A 19,669-nucleotide genomic window follows, 5' to 3' on the forward strand; every position below is an offset into this window, starting at 1 on the left:
TGGGTGTTCATACTGGAGTGCAAAATTAAAACCAATGGAAGATGGACAAGAAAAGTTCAAAGCCATCAGGTGCTCAGTTTAGAAAAAAGAGAAAAGAAGAGGAGGAGAAACGAGCAAAAGATACAGGTAAGCAGATGTGTCATTGGATAATGGCAGGTCATCCTGAAACAATCAAAATCAGAATCAAAATACTTTATTAATCCCTAAGGAAATAATGTCGGGGGGGTGCCAGAGGGAGTGTTCGCCCAGGGCGCCAAACAGGCTAGGACCGCCACTGAGTCCATCCTTAGTCCATCCGAATCTCTGAAGCTCCCGCAGATTTAATAACCTTCTGGCATGAGTTTACCACACAGATTTTCAATAGGATTCAAGTGAGGTCTTTGCGCAGGTCACTCCATAACGTTCACTTTGATCTCCAGGAGGTAGTTCTCCACCAGAAACAACATATTTTTGGATCATTGGCAGACAGACTGGAAGGCAAAGTGACAACCAAACAGTTTACTGCAGATTCTTTAAGGTTGTCTTTCAAAATCTTCACATATCCTTCTTTCTTCATGATTCCAAGTTCTACACGCACTGAAGCATCCCCACATCATAATACTCCCACCACCAGGTTTCACTGTAGCAATGGTGTTCTTTGGGTTGAATGCATCTTCATCTTTCTTCAAAGATAAGCAACACCTTTATGGCCATAGAGTTCTAGTTTCGTCTCATCTAATCAAAAGATGTATTTCTAGCATGCGTAATCTTTCTCCAGGTTATCCTTAACATACTTCAGTCTAGCTTGAAGATGTCTCTTCTGCAGAAGTGGAATTTTTCTTGGTCTGCAACCTCAGATTCCATTTCTGTGCAACACATATTTAGATGGATACATATTGTCAGGCATGAGAAAAACTGTAATTGGTAATTGGGAAAAAAAAAACAGGTTTTAAAATGGGAACATCACTGTCTTTGTCTTTGTTATTGTCGTCGGCAGATAGTCTGAATTATGGAACATTTGTTACTGAATCACTGTCAGTACATTTATAGAAAGATATTCATAATCTTTAAATTGTGCATTGTGGTTTAAGCGATTGATTTCTTTTAGACTGTTCTCGATGTTTGTTTTGAAGGAAGGAAGGTTCAGGGCTGAAGCAATCAGCATCATGGGCTCATCCGGTTAGAATAAGAAAAAGCAGCCATCTAATTCAGAATTATTCTCAGGGTTCTCCTTTTATTCTCAAATAAATAAGGCAAAGAAGGAAGGAAACAAAGACACACATGGACTGCCACAGCTCAGCTGCCGCCCCGTGTGGAAGTGAAGAAAGAGTGAGCCAAAAGTGAATGCAGTCCTTATATAATGTGTGACATATAATGTGTGACAGGTGAGTGCAATCGAGGACAAGCACCACACCCAATCAAAGGTGAGAGAACTAAACAAGGTACATCTGGTGAAGTGAGTGGGTGTGCTGGGATGTGCTAAAAGGTGGGTCTCTACAACAATGTTACTAAGTCATTCATTTGTGTGTTGGAAGTTTTTCTGGGGTCTTCAGACACACTAATACTTTTGTCCAATTTGTATATGCGATTTGATTTGATCAAGAATCTTGGACAAGAGAAAAAGACATTTTGGAAGGTGTTCTGAAGACCTATTTTGGATTTGAGATCATGTTTTGGAGTATTTTGTCCCAGGACAAGTCTAATTTCAACCACAAATGTCTATTTTAGTATTTTTTGCACGAATGGTTTTTAAATTAATGAGCGGTACAGAAATTGCCCTGTAATTTTAAAATGGCCCATTAGTATTGTGTTCAGTATGATCACTGGAACACTCTTTTCTCCCATAGACTGTTTATGAGACGTGGTAATGGGGCTAGTATCTTTGCGCGGTTTGATTTTGTAAAGCAGCAAAAATTGTGGTTTGCTCTTTGTTAAGTGTCAAATAATTATTAGGCGATAAACAGTGAATGATTACCGCAACAGAACGAGCTTTTTAATGCTCGTGTATTTCCATTTTGACAGTGGATTCAGTGGGACTAAAACGTACAAGACAGCGGCGGAGGGATACACTGCTGTCAAACTGTGGTACAGCACGTCGCTGGTTTAGGTTTCCGGGCAACTCTGCTGCAACAGAAGGATACTGTCTACACAGATTTCCCGAAGCATTTCTTATACTTAAAGTCCTGTTTTATTTTATTGTTCTATTTGAGTAAGTGATCCCTAAGTAAATAAAATACAAGTCATTTAACTGAGCTTTTTTTCATCTTCACGGAGCTTGAAAAGTCAACGGGACGATGGTAAGTGTAAGCTAGCTAACGTAAGCTAGCTAACCTTAGCTATGAATCGTTTAAATCGTAATGTCCTCATGCGACACTTTAATGCGTAATATAATCGTAAATGCATACGGTCTGAAGCAATAAAGCATATTCCGGCTTCCCTTCACAATGGCATTTATAATATTGGCAAACTGCAGAAAAATCCCACACCTGACGTGCATACAACGCTCTTTTTTTCATCATTTTATCGTCTATATATCGCAATTTTCGATCGGTGGTTTTATGTGTGCTTAACAGCTGACGAGATAGAAGAGAAACGTTTTATTTATTAGTGTCTGCCAAATGCGCAGCACACACGCTGTATTGCGAGAGGACACAAACGGCCTGTTTAATGCTCAAATGTATCACCATTCATTCGGTTGATTAGCAGAGTTGTTGATGATGTGGTTGCAGTCCCCGAGCTTGGACAGATATTTGTGGCATTTGGTTTTTGGGTTGTTGTTGGGGTTTTTTTTGTTTTGTTTTGTTTTGTTTTTTTTGCTCACTTATTTATTTATTTATTGGTTCGCTTGGACTCGAGAGTGGGCGTGGTGCCGGTGAAGGTGCTGTGTAAAAATAGACCGTCCAGTGTGAATGTGATCTTTACCCATCTCGTTAATCTTGCGAGAAAGACATTGGGACTCTGAGTAACTGTCATTTTCGACATGCCACATAAGGTGCTGCAGCACGGACAGTATCTGTGTTAGCCACATCAGCAGGGTGTTTTGAACGGACTCGGACATGCGCAACAAGCGAGAAAAGGGGTCGTATTCAACCACCGATTGGGGTTACATAAGAATACGGCTCACAGGTAGCAACACTTGTTTGTCATATTGCAAAGCTTTCAGCAAGGCGCTGCAACAATTTGGGAATAGATTCAATACCACCATGACACCATGTCCTGCGTTACGTATTGCGCCATAACGTTGAACCGCATTCTGCTTCTGCTGAATGATCCTCTTTTCCACCCCTCCTTTCTCGCCTCCCTTCCCCCCGCATTGAACCAAGCATCCCTGGTGCAGTCGGCTGTCAGGACCCGCAGTGTACCCTCCAAGATGGGATCTAACTATTTTAAATACTTCTAATATATACTTGCATGTGAATATCTGTATCATATCTTATCATGTGTCGTCTGTTGTTCATCTGCATTCTGTAAGAGAGCAGGCGAATGGAGTCCCTTGCGGTCTTTGCCAAGTAAGGAAACTTGGACAGCTACAAAATCCAATTTATTCACATGCTGCTCAAACACCATTTGCAAATATGATTAACTGGCTGCACTTCAGAAAAATATTGTCAACATAAGAATATATGACATGCTCTGTGGGGTACTGATGAGTTGAAAGCAAGCAGTACTTTTTACAGCAGCTGTATAAATCCTCCAGCTGTGCTCTGATCCAGACACTGCTTGCTTCAGCAACACTGAATTGGTTGGCAGTGAGCAGACTGGATACTCTGCAGTCTGCCATGCTCCCTTCTGCCTACCCCCCTTCCCCTTAAATGGGTGACTCATTGAAATTGACTTGAATGCATGGCATTACCACCACCACCGCAGAAATTTTGCTACAGAAATGTTGGCTTTAATCTGTTTGGTTTTGAAAAAGCAAGTTCATTTGTCCATTATCTGTGGTGCAAGAGCATGTGGATACAGTGAAAACATGTTTATTCGAGGCATTAGCTCAACAGCAAATGCACAGTGAGTCCTTAGGCAGTATTACATATAGCATTATCAGCTTATCCCCATCAACGAATTAGTGTCAGTGCTAAATTGTTGCAGACTCTAATGGTCTGTTTTATGCAGCAGGTATTTCAGTTTTCTAACAAACATCCTGAAGGAATATGCAAAGCAGAAGGCACATTCAAAGGGTTTAATCTGTTTTTTGTTTTGTTAACATAATGTATTTTTTTATTTTATTTTATTTTTTTAATTAAAAAATTTTTTTTAAAGAGTCGAGGAGGTGGTTAGTTGCGGTGATATTCAGTGTGCTACATTGGCGACCCTGTTCGTGTCTCACTAATTATAGCAGGCGTGTGTATTTCGGGCTGTGGAGTATTTATACCAGTCCCTCATCGCACTTTCTCAGCCTGAAGTGAGCATGTTGACTGACTTGGACAGGCCTGATAAGGCTTCACATGGAGCGCACAATTATGTCTCAGATGAACTTGAAGAATGAATTTGTGTTACATGAGTTTAAATTCCTTGTTTGATTAATGAATTTATTTTGTGTGTGTGTGTGTGTGTGTGTGTGAATGTGGTAAAAAAATATTGAACACTGTATGAATCAGCAGACACCCCACAATAAGAAATCACAATAATTCAGTCATGATACAATATTATTGTGATTTTTAACCATTTGCAACTTTGCATTAACACATACTGCCATTTTTCTTTTTTCAAATGAGTATTTTTTTTCCTCAAAGTTAATTTGTTTGTAATTTTTTTTTTTTATTTTATTTTTTTTTATCCAATAAAAGTTATCTCACTTCAGTTTTCTATTGGTGGGGGTGGGGGGTCAGGCATACAAGCACTGTTATAGTTAGACATTCCTATTTAACTATTAAATGTACTCTCAGTAACCTTCTTGTTCTGTTGTAATCTAACTAGAATACAGCCGGTAGGCAGCCAGTCGAGTCCCCTCGAGTTGTGCTCGTTGACAAAGGCTCATTCAGACTGATGGCAATTTTTTGGCAATCTGTCTTCATTTACAAATTAAATAAGTCATTTACAAACCTTAAGTAATTTTTCTGAGAGTGATTGAATACTGGCCAAGTCAGACTGAGACTGCAGAAACTCCAGTGTTGGATTTTAGGTTGAGCCGATTTAATGCAAGTTTGCTCGGCTAACAATATCTCAAGATGGTGGAGCTCTCTTGTTTCTAGTATTCCCAGAATATTTTCATTTAGTTATTAACAATTATTATTACATGAGTTCAAACAATATTTCTTTAATTTACATACATTTGTATGTGAAAATGTGAACACATCTACAGTTTAAGTTTATTGTAAAGCTTTTTATGTTGTATTAACATAGTTTTATCTAGGTCATAGGTAATGGCCGGGTCCAGCTGCCAGAAAATACTGCAGTCTGTTTTGAATTAGTTTGTCTAAATTGCATTTGGATTGGCAGAGCCTGTGTACACAGTGGAGCCTGATGCACGTGTTCTCCATTTTGCCTGCTGGAAATTCTTTGTTTTTCTTTGAAAAATGATTGTTTTCAGGGTTTTTATATCAATCCAGAAGTGATTTAATTTGTTACTGCTTAGTCATTTCTTTTCCAAAAATATGAGAAACTGCTGTTTCATTTGTCTTTCTTTTCGTTTCTTGTTTATGAAATTTCATCATTTTCCCCATCAAGTTTAAGACCAGTTGAAAAATGGCAAAAAAAAAATCATATTTTGCATGGTTGGATCTTAACAAGGTTCCAAGTAGAGTTTCAGTGTGCAACAAGAAGAAATAGGAGTGAGACAAAAAAATTTTTGAGCATGCAATTTATTGAAAACCACGCTTAAACTGAAACAGGCTGTTTTACAGCTCATCAAAAGTTTAGCCTTAAAAAGGCCAAATCTGTGCAAAAATGTGGATTCATTGTCATTTTCTGTCAGGTAGAAAATGTCACACCACCCTTCCAAAAGAACCGGAAACTACCCCAAAACAGAAATCGAAGTTCCAGACATGAACTCGGTAATGAGTAGGTCCACCATTATTGTTGGTCTCTTCAAAAATTCTTTGTGGCATGCTTAATGCAAGCGTTTCCATGAGTTGAGTGGGAACATTTCTTCAAGTGGTGAAGACAGCCTTATGACGGGCATCTACTGTCTGGAACTGTTGTCCATTTTTGTACATTTCCTTTACCATCCATCCCCAAAGGTTCTCAATTGAATTTAGATCCGGGGAACACGCAGGAGGGTCCAACAGAGTGATGTTATTGTCCTGGAAGAAGTCCCTTGTCCTGCAGGCATTGTGTGCTATAGCGTTGTCCTGTTGAAAAACCCAGTCGTTACCACACAGATGAGGGCCCTCAGTCATGAGGGAAGCTCTCTGTAACATCTGTACATAGGCGGCAGCCATTTGATGCCCCTGCACCTCCTGTGCTCTAGGGCTGTGCGATAGGACCAAAATCTCATATCCCGATATAAAACTTCTATCGTGCGATAACAATATAAATCACAAAAAATGTAATATTTCCTGTAAATTCTGTGAATCTCGGGTAGGTGAAGTGTTTCCAGCTGGGCGTCTTGTACCTGGAGTCGAGTGTTTTAACCGATGCATGAAACTACACATTTTTAGGCATAGGTTGTAACGGCCGCCGTTTTCTTTGTATTTATTACACACCGTGCTGCGGGGAAAGCCTGTTCTAACGTTTGAGTCTAAGGTTTATTTTTTTAGCACCTGACGACTCTTTTTTTGCTTCTCATCCGTCAATACTCTGCATACTTTTTCACGTGATTCCGTTTATTTTGAAAATTCTCAACAGGATCTTGAGCTTTCTTGTGAAAGGTTTATGTGGAAAATAAACAAGCGGACATGCGATGGTTTTACCTGGTCGTTGTTGCTAACGACAACCCATAAAAACAGGTGCTTGTCTGTCTGTAGTGTGGTTATATTAAATATAAGAGAAAGAGAGAACTTTAAGAAATTAATATAGCCACTACAGTGACCATCAAAACGATGAAAAAAATATTGCCGTTAACAGTTTATTTTGCGACACCACGAAACAAACGATAGCGTAAAATGAAACGATAGACGTTTTTATATCGTCATCCGATATATATCGTTATATCGAACAGCCCTAATGTGCTCCATATTTCCACTGAAGGAAAAAGCACCCCAGACCATTATGGCGCCGCCCTCCACTGTGGCGTGTAGAAAACATCTCAGGTGGATCTGCTTGTCATGCCAGTAATGTTGGAAATCATCAGGACCTTCAAGGTTAACTTTTTTCTCATCAGAGAATAAAACTTTCTTCCACCTTCAATGTCCCATGTTTGGTGCTTTCTTGCAAAGTCCAAACGGTCAGTTTTGTGGCATTCAAGGAGTAGGGATGGGTATTGTTTAGGTTTTATCCGATACCAATACCAAACCGGTACTTTTGAAACGGTGTCGGTGCTCGAACCGGTGCTTAAAGAATCAAGAACACAGACTTTGTCCAAAAACCTCTCATGTTTAGCTGTTTTTTGTAAAAAGATAACATTGTTAGCCTTTTCTGCAGCTATAGGGCATATATGGTATCACTCTTGGCTGGAAGCAGTGCTTAAACAATGGAAAAAAACACCAACTTTGTCCAAAAACCTCTCATGTTTAGCTGTTTCCCACTTTTTCTTTGGTCATTTTAGCCTTTTTGGCCAGGGTGAAGGGAGTACCTGCCATCAAACAAGAAGACAGCCGCATGTAACTACGACGGTGTTTGCTAGTTCACCTTACATGCATTAATTTGATAACGTGGTTAGCCTACTCAACGTAAATTACACACAAACAACATTAAGCTACTCGCCCAGAGAGGAACGGCTGCTGCTGCCATCATCATCTGTCATCATTTCTGCTACACGGCAGGGCTAGGAGCCAGGACTCTCCTCTTCGGGTTCAAGTTGCTGACTCCGGGTCGATAACAGGCACCACACCCGCAGTAGATGTGCTCGGTGTGAGGTCTCGCAGCAAGCTATCAAATAGGGTGCATTTCTCGGCTTTTAAAAAAACGCTATGCGCCACCATGTGTTTCATCAGATTTGAGGAGTTACCTCCTTTGCACAGTATTACAGTATCAGCATAATAGCACTTGTTGCAGGCTGCTGAGTTTGCATCTTTTGCTGTGAAGTACAGCCAGACTTTTGACCGTTTCGCCTTGGGCATTTTTAATCTGTAGCCATAATGGCACCGGATATCGGTACCCATCTCTATCAAGGAGATGAGGCCTTTGAAGACGTTTTTTGTGTTTGTGGCCCTTCAGTCTCAGATGCTGTCTGATGGTTATGGGGCTGCAGTCAGCACCAGCATTGGCCTTAATTTGGGTCAAGGATCGTCCAGTGTCTTGACAGACAGCCAGTTGGATCCTCCGGCTCAGTGCTGGTGAAATTCTTTTGGGTCCTTTCACTTGACTTTTTTGTTCCATAACCATCAGGATCATTTAAGAAATTCCAAATGACTGTCTTACTGCGTCCCAGCTCAGCAGCAATGACGTGGTGCGAGAGACGCTGTTTATGCAGTTCAACAACCTGACCAGGGGTCCGTTCTTCGTACCTCACTTACTACATCCAAGATCAAATGACACATCCAAGATCAAATCATCGCGCTAACTTTGAGCTCGCTATCCCGGTTCTCCAAACACACCTGTTGTTGACGATTAGTATAGCTGGATGAAGTAATGTGAGATCACTGGGTGGCTTAACAGGGGCTACGCATCGATAGTAGAAACATTGATCGGCAACCCTTTGATTGGTTGGCGAAAATGTCAAAGGAGCGCGCTCGGTATTTTTCGGCAGCAGAGCAAGAACTCTTGATTGAGGGATTTCAGGAGTTTCAGAGTTTAATTAAAACGCAAGGGAACGCTGCAAAAGCAAGGAGAGAGGGCTGGCAGAAAGTTGCTGACAAATTAAACTAGTAAGTAATTTAATAATAATAATAATAATAATAATAATAATAATCATCATCGATTGGATTTATATAGCGCTTTTCAAGGCACCCAAAGCGCTTTACAATGCCACTATTCAGTCACTCTCACATTCACACACTGGTGGAGGCAGCTACGGTTGTAGCCACAGCTGCCCTGGGGCAGACTGACAGAAGCCAGGCTGCCATATCGCGCCATCGGCCCCTCTGGCCAACACCAGTAGGCGGTAGGGTAAATTTATTATATTATATTACATTATATCCTCTTTCACATTAGAGCCACAACAGGACCCACTAGAACATGGGAACAAGTAAAAGTGAAATATAAGAATATTCTACAGAATGGTAATATTTATCACTTATATTGCTTTTAGTCTCTTGAAAAGAGACCCTGAAATAATCAGTTTGTTTGTTTATAACAGCAACCAAGAAAAGGGCAGAGCAAAAAAAGACAGGTGGTGGTCCTGCACCTCCTCGTCAACAAGTTGGTTAAGTAAATAATACCCTCACGGGAAAATGAGCACACTGTCGCGCTGAGCTAAAGGATCCTGTCTATCCCGCAATATACGCGGAATTCTGAAAACTCTCCTTATCAATCTTGCACCTTCCGCAATGGGTGGCTCGCGTATACGGACAGGACATGGCTGCGACAGACTTCCCAAATCCACCTTCGCTTTTATAGCCGTGGTCTCTCATCTTGATTACACGAAGTAATTTACTATTACTACTCTAAAATATGAATTACATCTGAAATAATCAAATACATGAAATAGAATGATTAATAGTACATTTCCCTTTTTTTAGGAAATGACCTAAAAAAACCCAAAGAAAGAAACAACAAAGGCAACATTTTACAACTTCAACCTAAAGCGCTCTATCTATGCAAGATAGCATGGGTGCTCTGTAGGAGTAAAGTCAGTTTCAGTCCACTTCTGTATCTGTATGGAATCAATAAAAGAATCAAATACTGCATTATCTTTAGTTACATTGATAATATTTATTTATGGTAAAACAGTGGTAAAATATCGCTGTTGCTTTCGTATAAATGAAGCGGACATACCTGAGTGGCCGGGATCTAATCTTGTTTACATAAAGTAAACCTGCTCCCGAGCAGGTTTACGCTTACGGATCTGTTGCTATGACAGCAAGTCCCGGATGAGCTTCGGGGAACCGAACGATCCAAGATCACGCGAAATCGTCAACAATCAAATCCAGCTAACTTACTTAGCGAGGTACGAAGAACGGACCCCAGGGTTCAGAAAGGGAATGTTTATTTGCATTGCCATCAGAACGTCATGACAGTGTGACATTTTCTGTCTGACAGAAAATGACAATGAATCCACATGTTGAAGCTCTACTTGGAACCTTGTTAAGATGCCAAATATGATTTTTAATTTGTTTTTATTATTATTATTATTATTATTATTATTATTATTATTATTATTATTATTATTGTTGTTGTTGTTGTTATTTATTATTATTATTATTATTATTATTATTATTTTTTTTTTTTTTGCCATTTTTCAAGTGGTCTTAAACTTTTGACCAGGACTGTATATGTACATATATTTATGTCTAAAGTATATTTCCTCTACCTTGTATAATGTATATTTTCTTCAGTTTTTTGCATAGTATTGTTGTTCTTAGGCATGATGCAGCTGTGTCTATATAACTGCCCTCTCTACTGTGCTGTTGTAACAGTGTGAATTTCCTGTCTCTGGGATTTAAATGCTGTCTTATCTTATTTGCCTAGTCCTGATATAAGTTGAACTTGCCATTAAAAACTGTATTTCTTGAATACAATGCACGATTTAATAATTGTAAATGGTGGCAGGGTTGAAAAAGAGGTTATTTCCATGCTGAAGCATCAGTGTTTTATCAGTGTCTTTTTCCCTTTTCAACAGGCTGATCAGCTGACTGAGGAGCAGATTGCTGGTGAGTGCATACCTTAACCAAGCCTTTTTGACTTGTTTTAGGTTTAGCAACACCTAATTTCTCCAACAAACCTTAGAAACTAGGCTCTCAGAGATTATACAAGATGTGCAGGTCTATGGGATTGTATGCTAATTATGGTCCCATACTATTAACTAGATAATTGCATTCAATTTGTTTTCCCTAGGTATAAAATCAGCAGCAGGGTTTTGAGTCAGGTGTCCTAGAAATGCTTGCATGTCTACATTAAAGCTGCAGTGCTTTGTATTCAGCCTGTGCTCTTCTTATCAGGGGTTGTCTGTTCAGTGTCCCAGTTGTTGCAAATGCACTGACTATTGTGTATAGTCAGTGAATGTTCATTGGATTCAGTCTTCATTACAACTCACAGTTCTCTTTCTGCAAATGTACAGAGTTCAAGGAGGCATTCTCACTGTTTGATAAGGATGGCGATGGTACAATTACTACCAAAGAGCTCGGGACTGTCATGCGCTCTTTGGGACAGAATCCTACAGAGGCTGAGCTGCAGGACATGATCAATGAAGTAGATGCTGATGGTGAGATCAAACTAACATGCACAAGAGCTTGAAGTTGCATTACTTTTGAGAAAGCTCTTCATGAAGAGAATTCTTTTGTCATTCAAGAATTTAGTGACTGGCATAAATGCAGATCCTGATATCTGAGATGGCATAACTTGTTTCTGTTCTCTCTGTATAGATGTGTGTAGATTGAATCTAGTCTTTGTTGTTTTTGTTGCCTTGTCTGTTGTGATTAATAAAAATGATGTGCATTTCCTTTTATACTTTGAACTACCTTGCATTGTCATAAGCTAATTTTCCTGATCTGATTTTGAGTTTTTCTGGTAAATTACACGGTGATAACACTTTTTTTCTGGTTTGTTATTTGTTTTTGTTTTATTTATTTATTTTATTAAGGTAATGGTACAATTGACTTTCCTGAGTTTCTGACAATGATGGCCAGGAAGATGAAAGATACAGACAGTGAGGAGGAGATCAGAGAAGCCTTCAGAGTCTTTGACAAGGTAAAGTAGGAGTAAAGTGGAAATATTTAATTAGACTATTCAGCAAAAGGAGAGCCTCTGTATTTGTTAGAAATGACTTTGATCCATGATGATGGCTAGACAAAAGAGTGAAAAATGTCTGCATAAGCGATATTCTGGAGCGTTTCTGTCTTTCTGCTAGCCGGACTATTATATTAAGCGTCACAAACACACGAATATTGAACATTTAGCTCAATAGACTTCCTAAATCAGGATCTCGACATCACAGGTGAAGGGAATAGCCTTGTCTCTGGCGCTATGGTATCTGTAGACACACACCTGCCTGTAAACATAGAAGACACCAAGCTAACTTTCTGCTTTTGTTTTGCCACCTGTAGGATGGTAACGGGTACATCAGTGCAGCAGAGCTTCGGCACGTCATGACCAACCTGGGTGAGAAGCTCACTGATGAGGAGGTGGACGAGATGATACGCGAGGCCGACATTGATGGAGATGGTCAGGTCAACTACGAGGGTGAGATTTTAATTATTAACCACCATACTTTTTGTGAGTCTGCAAATGTGAAAATCTACAAGTTTGTGTGTATGCACTTATTTTTTTTCCATCTGGTAACGGTGCTGTTACAGTTAGTTATTTGTTCATTATTTAACGTAACTTTAAATGTTGCTTTCTGTTCTTTTGTTTTCCACAGAGTTTGTCCAGATGATGACAGCCAAGTGAAGAGAAATTTGAAATTTCTTTTAACGTTGCTTATCCTCTAAGATCACTGTCAAATATGTCAAATATACCAAAAAAAAGAACAATTCTCAAATGATAAATTTACCCTCCCCTCCAGAAAAAAAATCATTTATCTAAACCGTTTGCAAATTGTGCTTTAGTGCATCCAGCTACTTCTAAGGTATCTGTTTCATCACCACCAGAACAGAATAATCCCTAGAGAAGTTAATGGACCAAGCTTTAAGAGGGCCAAAGCCCCTGGTACTTCAGACCAAGATTCTGCTGAGTCACCCTGCTCCTGATTAATTTAGAGGAAAGCGCAACATCGTAAAAGGCAGAGGGATAGGAACCTATGCCACGGTTCATGTAGAGAAGTTGGCTTTTCAATTCTTACCTGATAGTCTTGAACAAAGAAAATCGACTCTCTTGCACCAGTGGTGACTCTCCAAATACTGAATTGAGTACTCTTCTTGCATGCACCCTTTCTGTGACTGTCTCTCGTGACAACAAGGAAGCTCTGATCTTGTCAGAGGTAGTGTTCAGGTTGTGTACACACTGGAGGTATATACATAAATATATAGCTATATATCTGTAAAAAATTTGTGTCACTATTGATTATTGCAAGAGCAAATAGTTGCAATGTAGGGTGTTTATTGGTGCTCTGCTGGAGATGAGCATTCTTATAACCTTGAAGAGTTCGAACGAAAACGAGGGACTGAAAATTGCTGGATGGTTTTTCTTTTTTTCTTTGTTTGTTTTCCTCAGTTGGATGTTATTTTGTATTGTTTTGAGTCGTGGGTTTTACGTTGCACTGATTGAAGACGGGAGTGTGTTGAATTGCTTCAGGATGATTATTGGGAAAACACACTTGAGGACTGCAGTTGATACATTTGTTCTGCAAACAGATATCCTGATGATGCAATATTGATGTAACGCTTTATAAATGTGTTCTCAAATATTAATGTATTGCTGACGAACTTTGGTCACAAATTATATCTATATAAGTGTATCGTTAAATTTGCAATGCCTATTGTTGTAGTAAATGATCTGTGACATGTTTTCTCTTCGGTTTTGAAATGTGCCATAATACTCTTAAAAACAAAAAAAAAAAAAAAAAAACCTTCAACCTTCTTGCAAGACCTGTAGTTCTTTAGAATAGAAAAACTCTACTTAATATAATAATATAAAAATACATGCAGTTCATCATATTTGCACTTTGGTATAAACCATGTGGTTGTTTAAAAAAATGGAGGACAAAAAAAGTTTTGTTTTAAAAGAAGAAAAAGAAACCAAATGTCACTGTTGCTGCTGCTATAACAACATGTTTCACTCATTGTCCTTGTTGTTGTCTGATCTTCAATTTATAGTCCGGTGATTCAACCTCCAGTCGGCTTGCTGTTTTACTAAACCGAATACATTCAGTGTATACTGACACATACTGCTTGTGGTGGGGGGGTGATGTGTTTCATTGAGGCTTTCATATGGGGAATGAAATGGGTTTGTAGCAACGACTTCAGCTTTAGATGTGCAGTTGGTTTCAGTGTTAGGTTTTTGAACAGTTGGCTAAATTTAAGCTGGGGAATCTTGTGATTTCCTCAATGTGTGAAACTTAATATACTGCTCTGTTTGAGGCGTACTAATTGGTTACATTTGAGTCAGATGTTTGGAAGTAAATGGTTATTGGACTGTTAATTTCTGAAGGTGTGTCCAGTATGGAAAGATGTGATATATTTTCCATAAATCAATAAATTGACTGAGCTTTACTTCACCTGCATTTCCTTGACATGTTTATTCTAAAATTAGTCATTAATGAAACAGACATCCTTTTGTTTCTTCTTTTTTGTAACTGTTCACAAATTCCCATAATGTTGCAATATACTCCCCCGTCCAGTGCTTCTGTGTTAGAAAGGAGACTCTTCCAGATAGCCTCAGACTGGGTCAGGGCAGGTCAGCCTAGGTCTTCACTCTAGAAACTATCCTGGGCAGAGGCTATATTTGGCAGCTCATGAGATTGCTGCAGGAGCCTGTGCTAATCCAGGTCAGCAAGGGTCACGACCCCTCACACAGTCTAAATGCAAAAAGCCTTTCTTGTTGAGAGGCAAGATCAAGAGCCAATAGAACAGCGTTTTATCTGGGCCAGGTGAATGTGATTGGATGTGTGTCCACATGCTAATCGTGTAAGTGTAAGTAGATAATATAAATGAATTAGGAAACAGGAGCACACTCAGCAGTACAATAAGAACCGTAGCACTACAGACAGGCAGGTGTGGTAATCCCTCTGCGGTTGTATAACAGGCTGGAAAGGCTTGCTGGTTTACACTGAGAATCAACAATGCACTGCCTCTTCTGCAGTGAGGGTTGTAGACATTCATTATAAATAATTGAATTACAAGTTTTACTTTCGATCTGCTGTATCAAGTGGAGAAAAGAAAGAGAGGCAATCACTTACAGATTACAACTGTACCAGCAAAACAGATTACAAAATCTGATAAATATCAAAGACACAGTACACTGAAAAACAGCAGCGCCCCCAGCACACACCAGCCATTTAATGTGCTGCTCAAATCACAATGCCTCAATGAATACGATCCAATAATCAAATAACACAAGGCTATGTGTGTGTGTGTGTGTGTGTGTGTGTGTATATATATATATATATATACATACATACACTAAATGTTTCACTACATTTCCAATGCAGTAATTTTCACTGACATTAAATGTTTATAACGTAATTCTACAGTTTGTATGGAAACTTGAGTAAATTTTCTGAAGCACAGTAACTGAATCCTTGGTAATTAGGCTATAGCAAAGGGGTTTTGGACTTGTTTAGCCATCAGTAGTGGAATATTTAGTCTGGGTCCTCTATATCTGAGATGTCCGATTCTGAGTCAATGCTTCCGAGTTCCTAGCTGGCCTCATAGCAGCCATGTTACTTAAGATATTAAAAAAAAACCATCAGAAAGTACAATGTTTGAAATGCACAGAAAACTATAAACAGGGCTGCACATACAGTGGGGCAAAAAAGTATTTAGTCAGCCACCGATTGTGCAAGTTCCCCCACCTAAAATGATGACAGAGGTCAGTAATTTGCACCAGAGGTACACTTCAACTGTGAGAGACAGAATGTGGAAAAAAAAAAATCCATGAATCCACATGGTAGGATTTGTAAAGAATTTATTCGTAAATCAGGGTGGAAAATAAGTATTTGGTCAATAACAAAAATACAACTCAATACTTTGTAACATAACCTTTGTTGGCAATAACAGAGGTCAAACGTTTACTATAGGTCTTTACCAGGTTTGCACACACAGTAGCTGGTATTTTGGCCCATTCCTCCATGCAGATCTTCTCGAGAGCAGTGATGTTTTGGGGCTGTCGCCGAGCAACACGGACTTTCAACTCCCGCCACAGATTTTCTATGGGGTTGAGGTCTGGAGACTGGCTAGGCCACTCCTTTCAAATGCTTCTTACGGAGCCACTCCTTTGTTGCCCGGGCGGTGTGTTTTGGATCATTGTCATGTTGGAAGACCCAGCCTCGTTTCATCTTCAAAGTTCTCACTGATGGAAGGAGGTTTTGGCTCAAAATCTCACGATACATGGCCCCATTCATTCTGTCCTTAACACGGATCAGTCGTCCTGTCCCCTTGGCAGAAAAACAGCCCCATAGCATGATGTTTCCACCCCCATGCTTCACAGTAGGTATGGTGTTCTTGGGATGCAGCTCAGTATTCTTCTTCCTCCAAACACGAGTTGAGTTTATACCAAAAAGTTCTACTTTGGTTTCATCTGACCACATGACATTCTCCCAATCCTCTGCTGTATCATCCATGTGCTCTCTGGCAAACTTCAGACGGGCCTGGACATGCACTGGCTTCAGCAGCGGAACACGTCTGGCACTGTGGGATTTGATTCCCTGCCGTTGTAGTGTGTTACTGATGGTGACCTTTGTTACTTTGGTCCCAGCTCTCTGCAGGTCATTCACCAGGTCCCCCCGTGTGGTTCTGGGATCTTTGCTCACCGTTCTCATGATCATTTTGACCCCACGGGATGAGATCTTGCGTGGAGCCCCAGATCGAGGGAGATTATCAGTGGTCTTGTATGTCTTCCATTTTCTGATGATTGCTCCCACAGTTGATTTTTTCACACCAAGCTGCTTGCCTATTGTAGATTCACTCTTCCCAGTCTGGTGCAGGTCTACAATACTTTTCCTGGTGTCCTTCGAAAGCTCTTTGGTCTTGGCCATGGCGGAGTTTGGAGTCTGACTGTTTGCGGCTGTGGACAGGTGTCTTTTATACAGATGATGAGTTCAAACAGGTGCCATTCATACAGGTAACGAGTGGGGGACAGAAAAGCTTCTTACAGAAGACGTTACAGGTCTGTGAGAGCCAGAGATTTTCCTTGTTTGAGGTGACCAAATACTTATTTTCCACCCTGATTTACGAATAAATTCTTTACAAATCCTACCATGTGAATTCATGGATTTTTTTCCACATTCTGTCTCTCACAGTTGAAGTGTACCTCTGGTGCAAATTACTGACCTCTGTCATCATTTTAAGTGGGGGAACTTGCACAATCGGTGGCTGACTAAATACTTTTTTGCCCCACTGTAAATGGTCTGCAGGTGCGCATTCGCTGTCATCTAAGGGTTAAATTCATTCTATTACATTCTAATCACGTTTTTTAAGTAAGGCGGTGCTCAAAAATGCACAATACTTTCTACTAAAGAGAAACTAAAGTAGAAGTTGTATTAAAAAAAATTGAAGCGCTCAAGTACGCCCATCAAATTTGCACTTAATTAAAAGTACACTTCATCACTGCTAGACAAAAACTTCTGGATTTCCCTGTCATTCTATACCTAATACCTTTGACATATTACATTGTAGGTAAAGAATATTTCCGTCGAGCACACACACTGCAAATAATCAAACACTGTCACCAGAATAAAACAACATGAAACATTTTACACGTCCACACGGTGGCAGTGTTTCATCACGTTCCAACTTGACTCAAGATGCGCTGCGCAAGACAGGAAGGAGATGAGACAGCCTAACTGGAAACAGATGAATGAAATCATTTTTTGAGAAATCGTGTTTTCTGTTGAAGAACATTAAAGGGTAGCATATTCTTAGTCACAGAAATCTTTAGTTGGAGGGTGAAATGGTCTGTTTGTGCACATGAAGAAACATGCGCGTGTGTTGTATGTGTGAATTGTAGGTGCATGGGTTTGCTTGGGTGCACCACACCCACTACCCATGCTTGTGTACGCTGTAACCTAACCACCCCTTTGCTTTAGAAACATATTATATTTCTTTCCACTATCATTGTGTCTGAGGGAGGTGGGGTAGTGGGCATTATATAAATTTCACGGTGTAAAGCAGACGCCTAAATAATGTATCTATTTTAGGGTTGTGTTTGGACAGTTGTTCTAACTTATTTAATTTTTTTCACACAACACCTCCCTTTCCAAGACCTCCCAAGAATCCCCTTCTTTCTCCTCATATCTACTGTTTTGACATAATTCAACACTGTGCAAAGCCTGGCACACTATCTCGCTTTGCATGAAGCGGAACACATTTAGTTTCTCCTGCACGTTGTATATATTCTTCACTTTTGTATCTTAATGTTATCCACCAACTATCAGTGCTTTGGCTTAAAATATAAAGTGTCTCAAAATAGAAGAAAGAAGTGAAAATATCTAGCTGTTGCATAATCCTCTTGCTGAGACAATATACACCTGACTAGCCAACAGTTCCCAAGTTGTGAAAAGGTGACCTGGAGGCTATCTACCACACAGTGGCAGAATTTGAGATGCAAGTTGGGACAGATTGGATTAGAAGTTCTGAGGCACCGCCAAAGCTCATTGAGAACAACAGGGCTCAGGTCCCGTGGGACCAACCAACATCGTGGTGACTGACAAGGACCAGAAGACCACAATCCCAACAGACAACAACATCAGGAAGAAGGTCCACGAGAATTATCAGAGGGTGAAAGAACAACTAGAACCGGAAAAAAAAAGTCCAAAGTGGTCCAAGTATTAATTGGAGCACTTAGGAGCTGGAACCCTAAAACTTAAAGAGTGGCTCCAGCAAATTCCAGGCACAACATCAGAGCTCTCTGTCCAGAAGAGTGCAAGATTAGGAACAGCTGAGATACTGCAGAGAACTCTCAAACTCCCAGGCCAGCATGATTTATTATAAAAACTAAACAATCTTGGACCTTCTGCTCAAAGTTCCAATGCATGTTGTGTTTGTCCCCTAAAACTTCTGAATGTTTATTTTGAAATAGGCTGTCAAAATAATAGTTAGCTTTGTCTTAACCTTTAATAAAGACTTTGCATACATTTCAGATTATGATACTGTTAAGCTAAAGAGAATAAACAAGAAATGAAAACTTCTCACGGTTAAAGTACTAGATATGGAAAGTAAAGTTTCAGTATCCCTTTCCCATCTTCAAAAGAAGGGCTATGTGACATTTCACTTCAGGTTGAGTGCTTTCTCTTGCTTTGTGGTTCCTGGAGCGGTTTCCATCTAAGGCTGCTAAAGACTTCAGCCAAATAGCCTAGATTTTTCTAAGTATGATCTCTGGTATTTAATTTCCTTCTTTCTCCGAACTTACAACCACAATGGTCTCACTATGCTTAAAAAAAGAAACCATAACATCATTTTTAATGCAAGTCCTGTAAGTCTCCACACTCAGGATGCAAAACCTGACACTATAAAGTCTTTCAGGCTGGATCTACTTGTTTTGCAAAGCATAGAATAAAAAGAGTTTTGTGGAGTCTCTGCCCAAAGGAAATCATTTATCCATACACGTGGAATTAGTTGTGGTGGAGAAGAAAAATCTTCAAACTCTGTGTTATTTGAAAAGCTTTTAATTTGATGGACAGAAAGTAAAGCCAAGTCCTGCAAATAGATAAGACAAAGCAGTAGGGACCTCTTGAAAAAATAAAAAACAACCAATAAACAGCTGCCATCAGCCGTGAAGACGTCTTCATATACTATTGTGATTTGAATTGCATTAACCAAAGTAAGCCAGTGCAGGCCTGTCTTATTATTTTTGAATTGTAGCTGCATGTCTATCGTCAGGGAAGCCCTTTCCGTTTCTG

General features: G+C 39.7%; 1 protein-coding gene across 2 annotated transcripts; it reads left to right on the top strand.

The window, feature by feature from the left end:
* Positions 1-1,387: 1,387 nt before the first annotated feature.
* Positions 1,388-14,329, top strand: calm3a (calmodulin 3a (phosphorylase kinase, delta)). 2 transcript variants are annotated; one of them, XM_026191356.1, is made up of 6 exons: positions 1,388-1,465; positions 10,799-10,829; positions 11,237-11,380; positions 11,759-11,865; positions 12,222-12,357; positions 12,536-14,329. In XM_026191356.1, the coding sequence occupies exons 3-6, from the start codon at positions 11,311-11,313 to the stop codon at positions 12,562-12,564; spliced, it is 342 nt and encodes a 113-aa protein (XP_026047141.1). In that variant the 5' UTR covers positions 1,388-1,465; positions 10,799-10,829; positions 11,237-11,310; the 3' UTR covers positions 12,565-14,329. The 2 variants fall into 2 exon arrangements, with proteins under 2 accessions (XP_026047141.1, XP_026047140.1); XM_026191355.1 differs by lacking the exon at positions 1,388-1,465 and adding an exon at positions 2,038-2,276.
* Positions 14,330-19,669: the final 5,340 nt, after the last annotated feature.

Source organism: Astatotilapia calliptera, chromosome 14, assembly GCF_900246225.1.
Source record: "Astatotilapia calliptera chromosome 14, fAstCal1.2, whole genome shotgun sequence".
In the NCBI taxonomy this organism is placed as follows: domain Eukaryota; kingdom Metazoa; phylum Chordata; class Actinopteri; order Cichliformes; family Cichlidae; genus Astatotilapia; species Astatotilapia calliptera.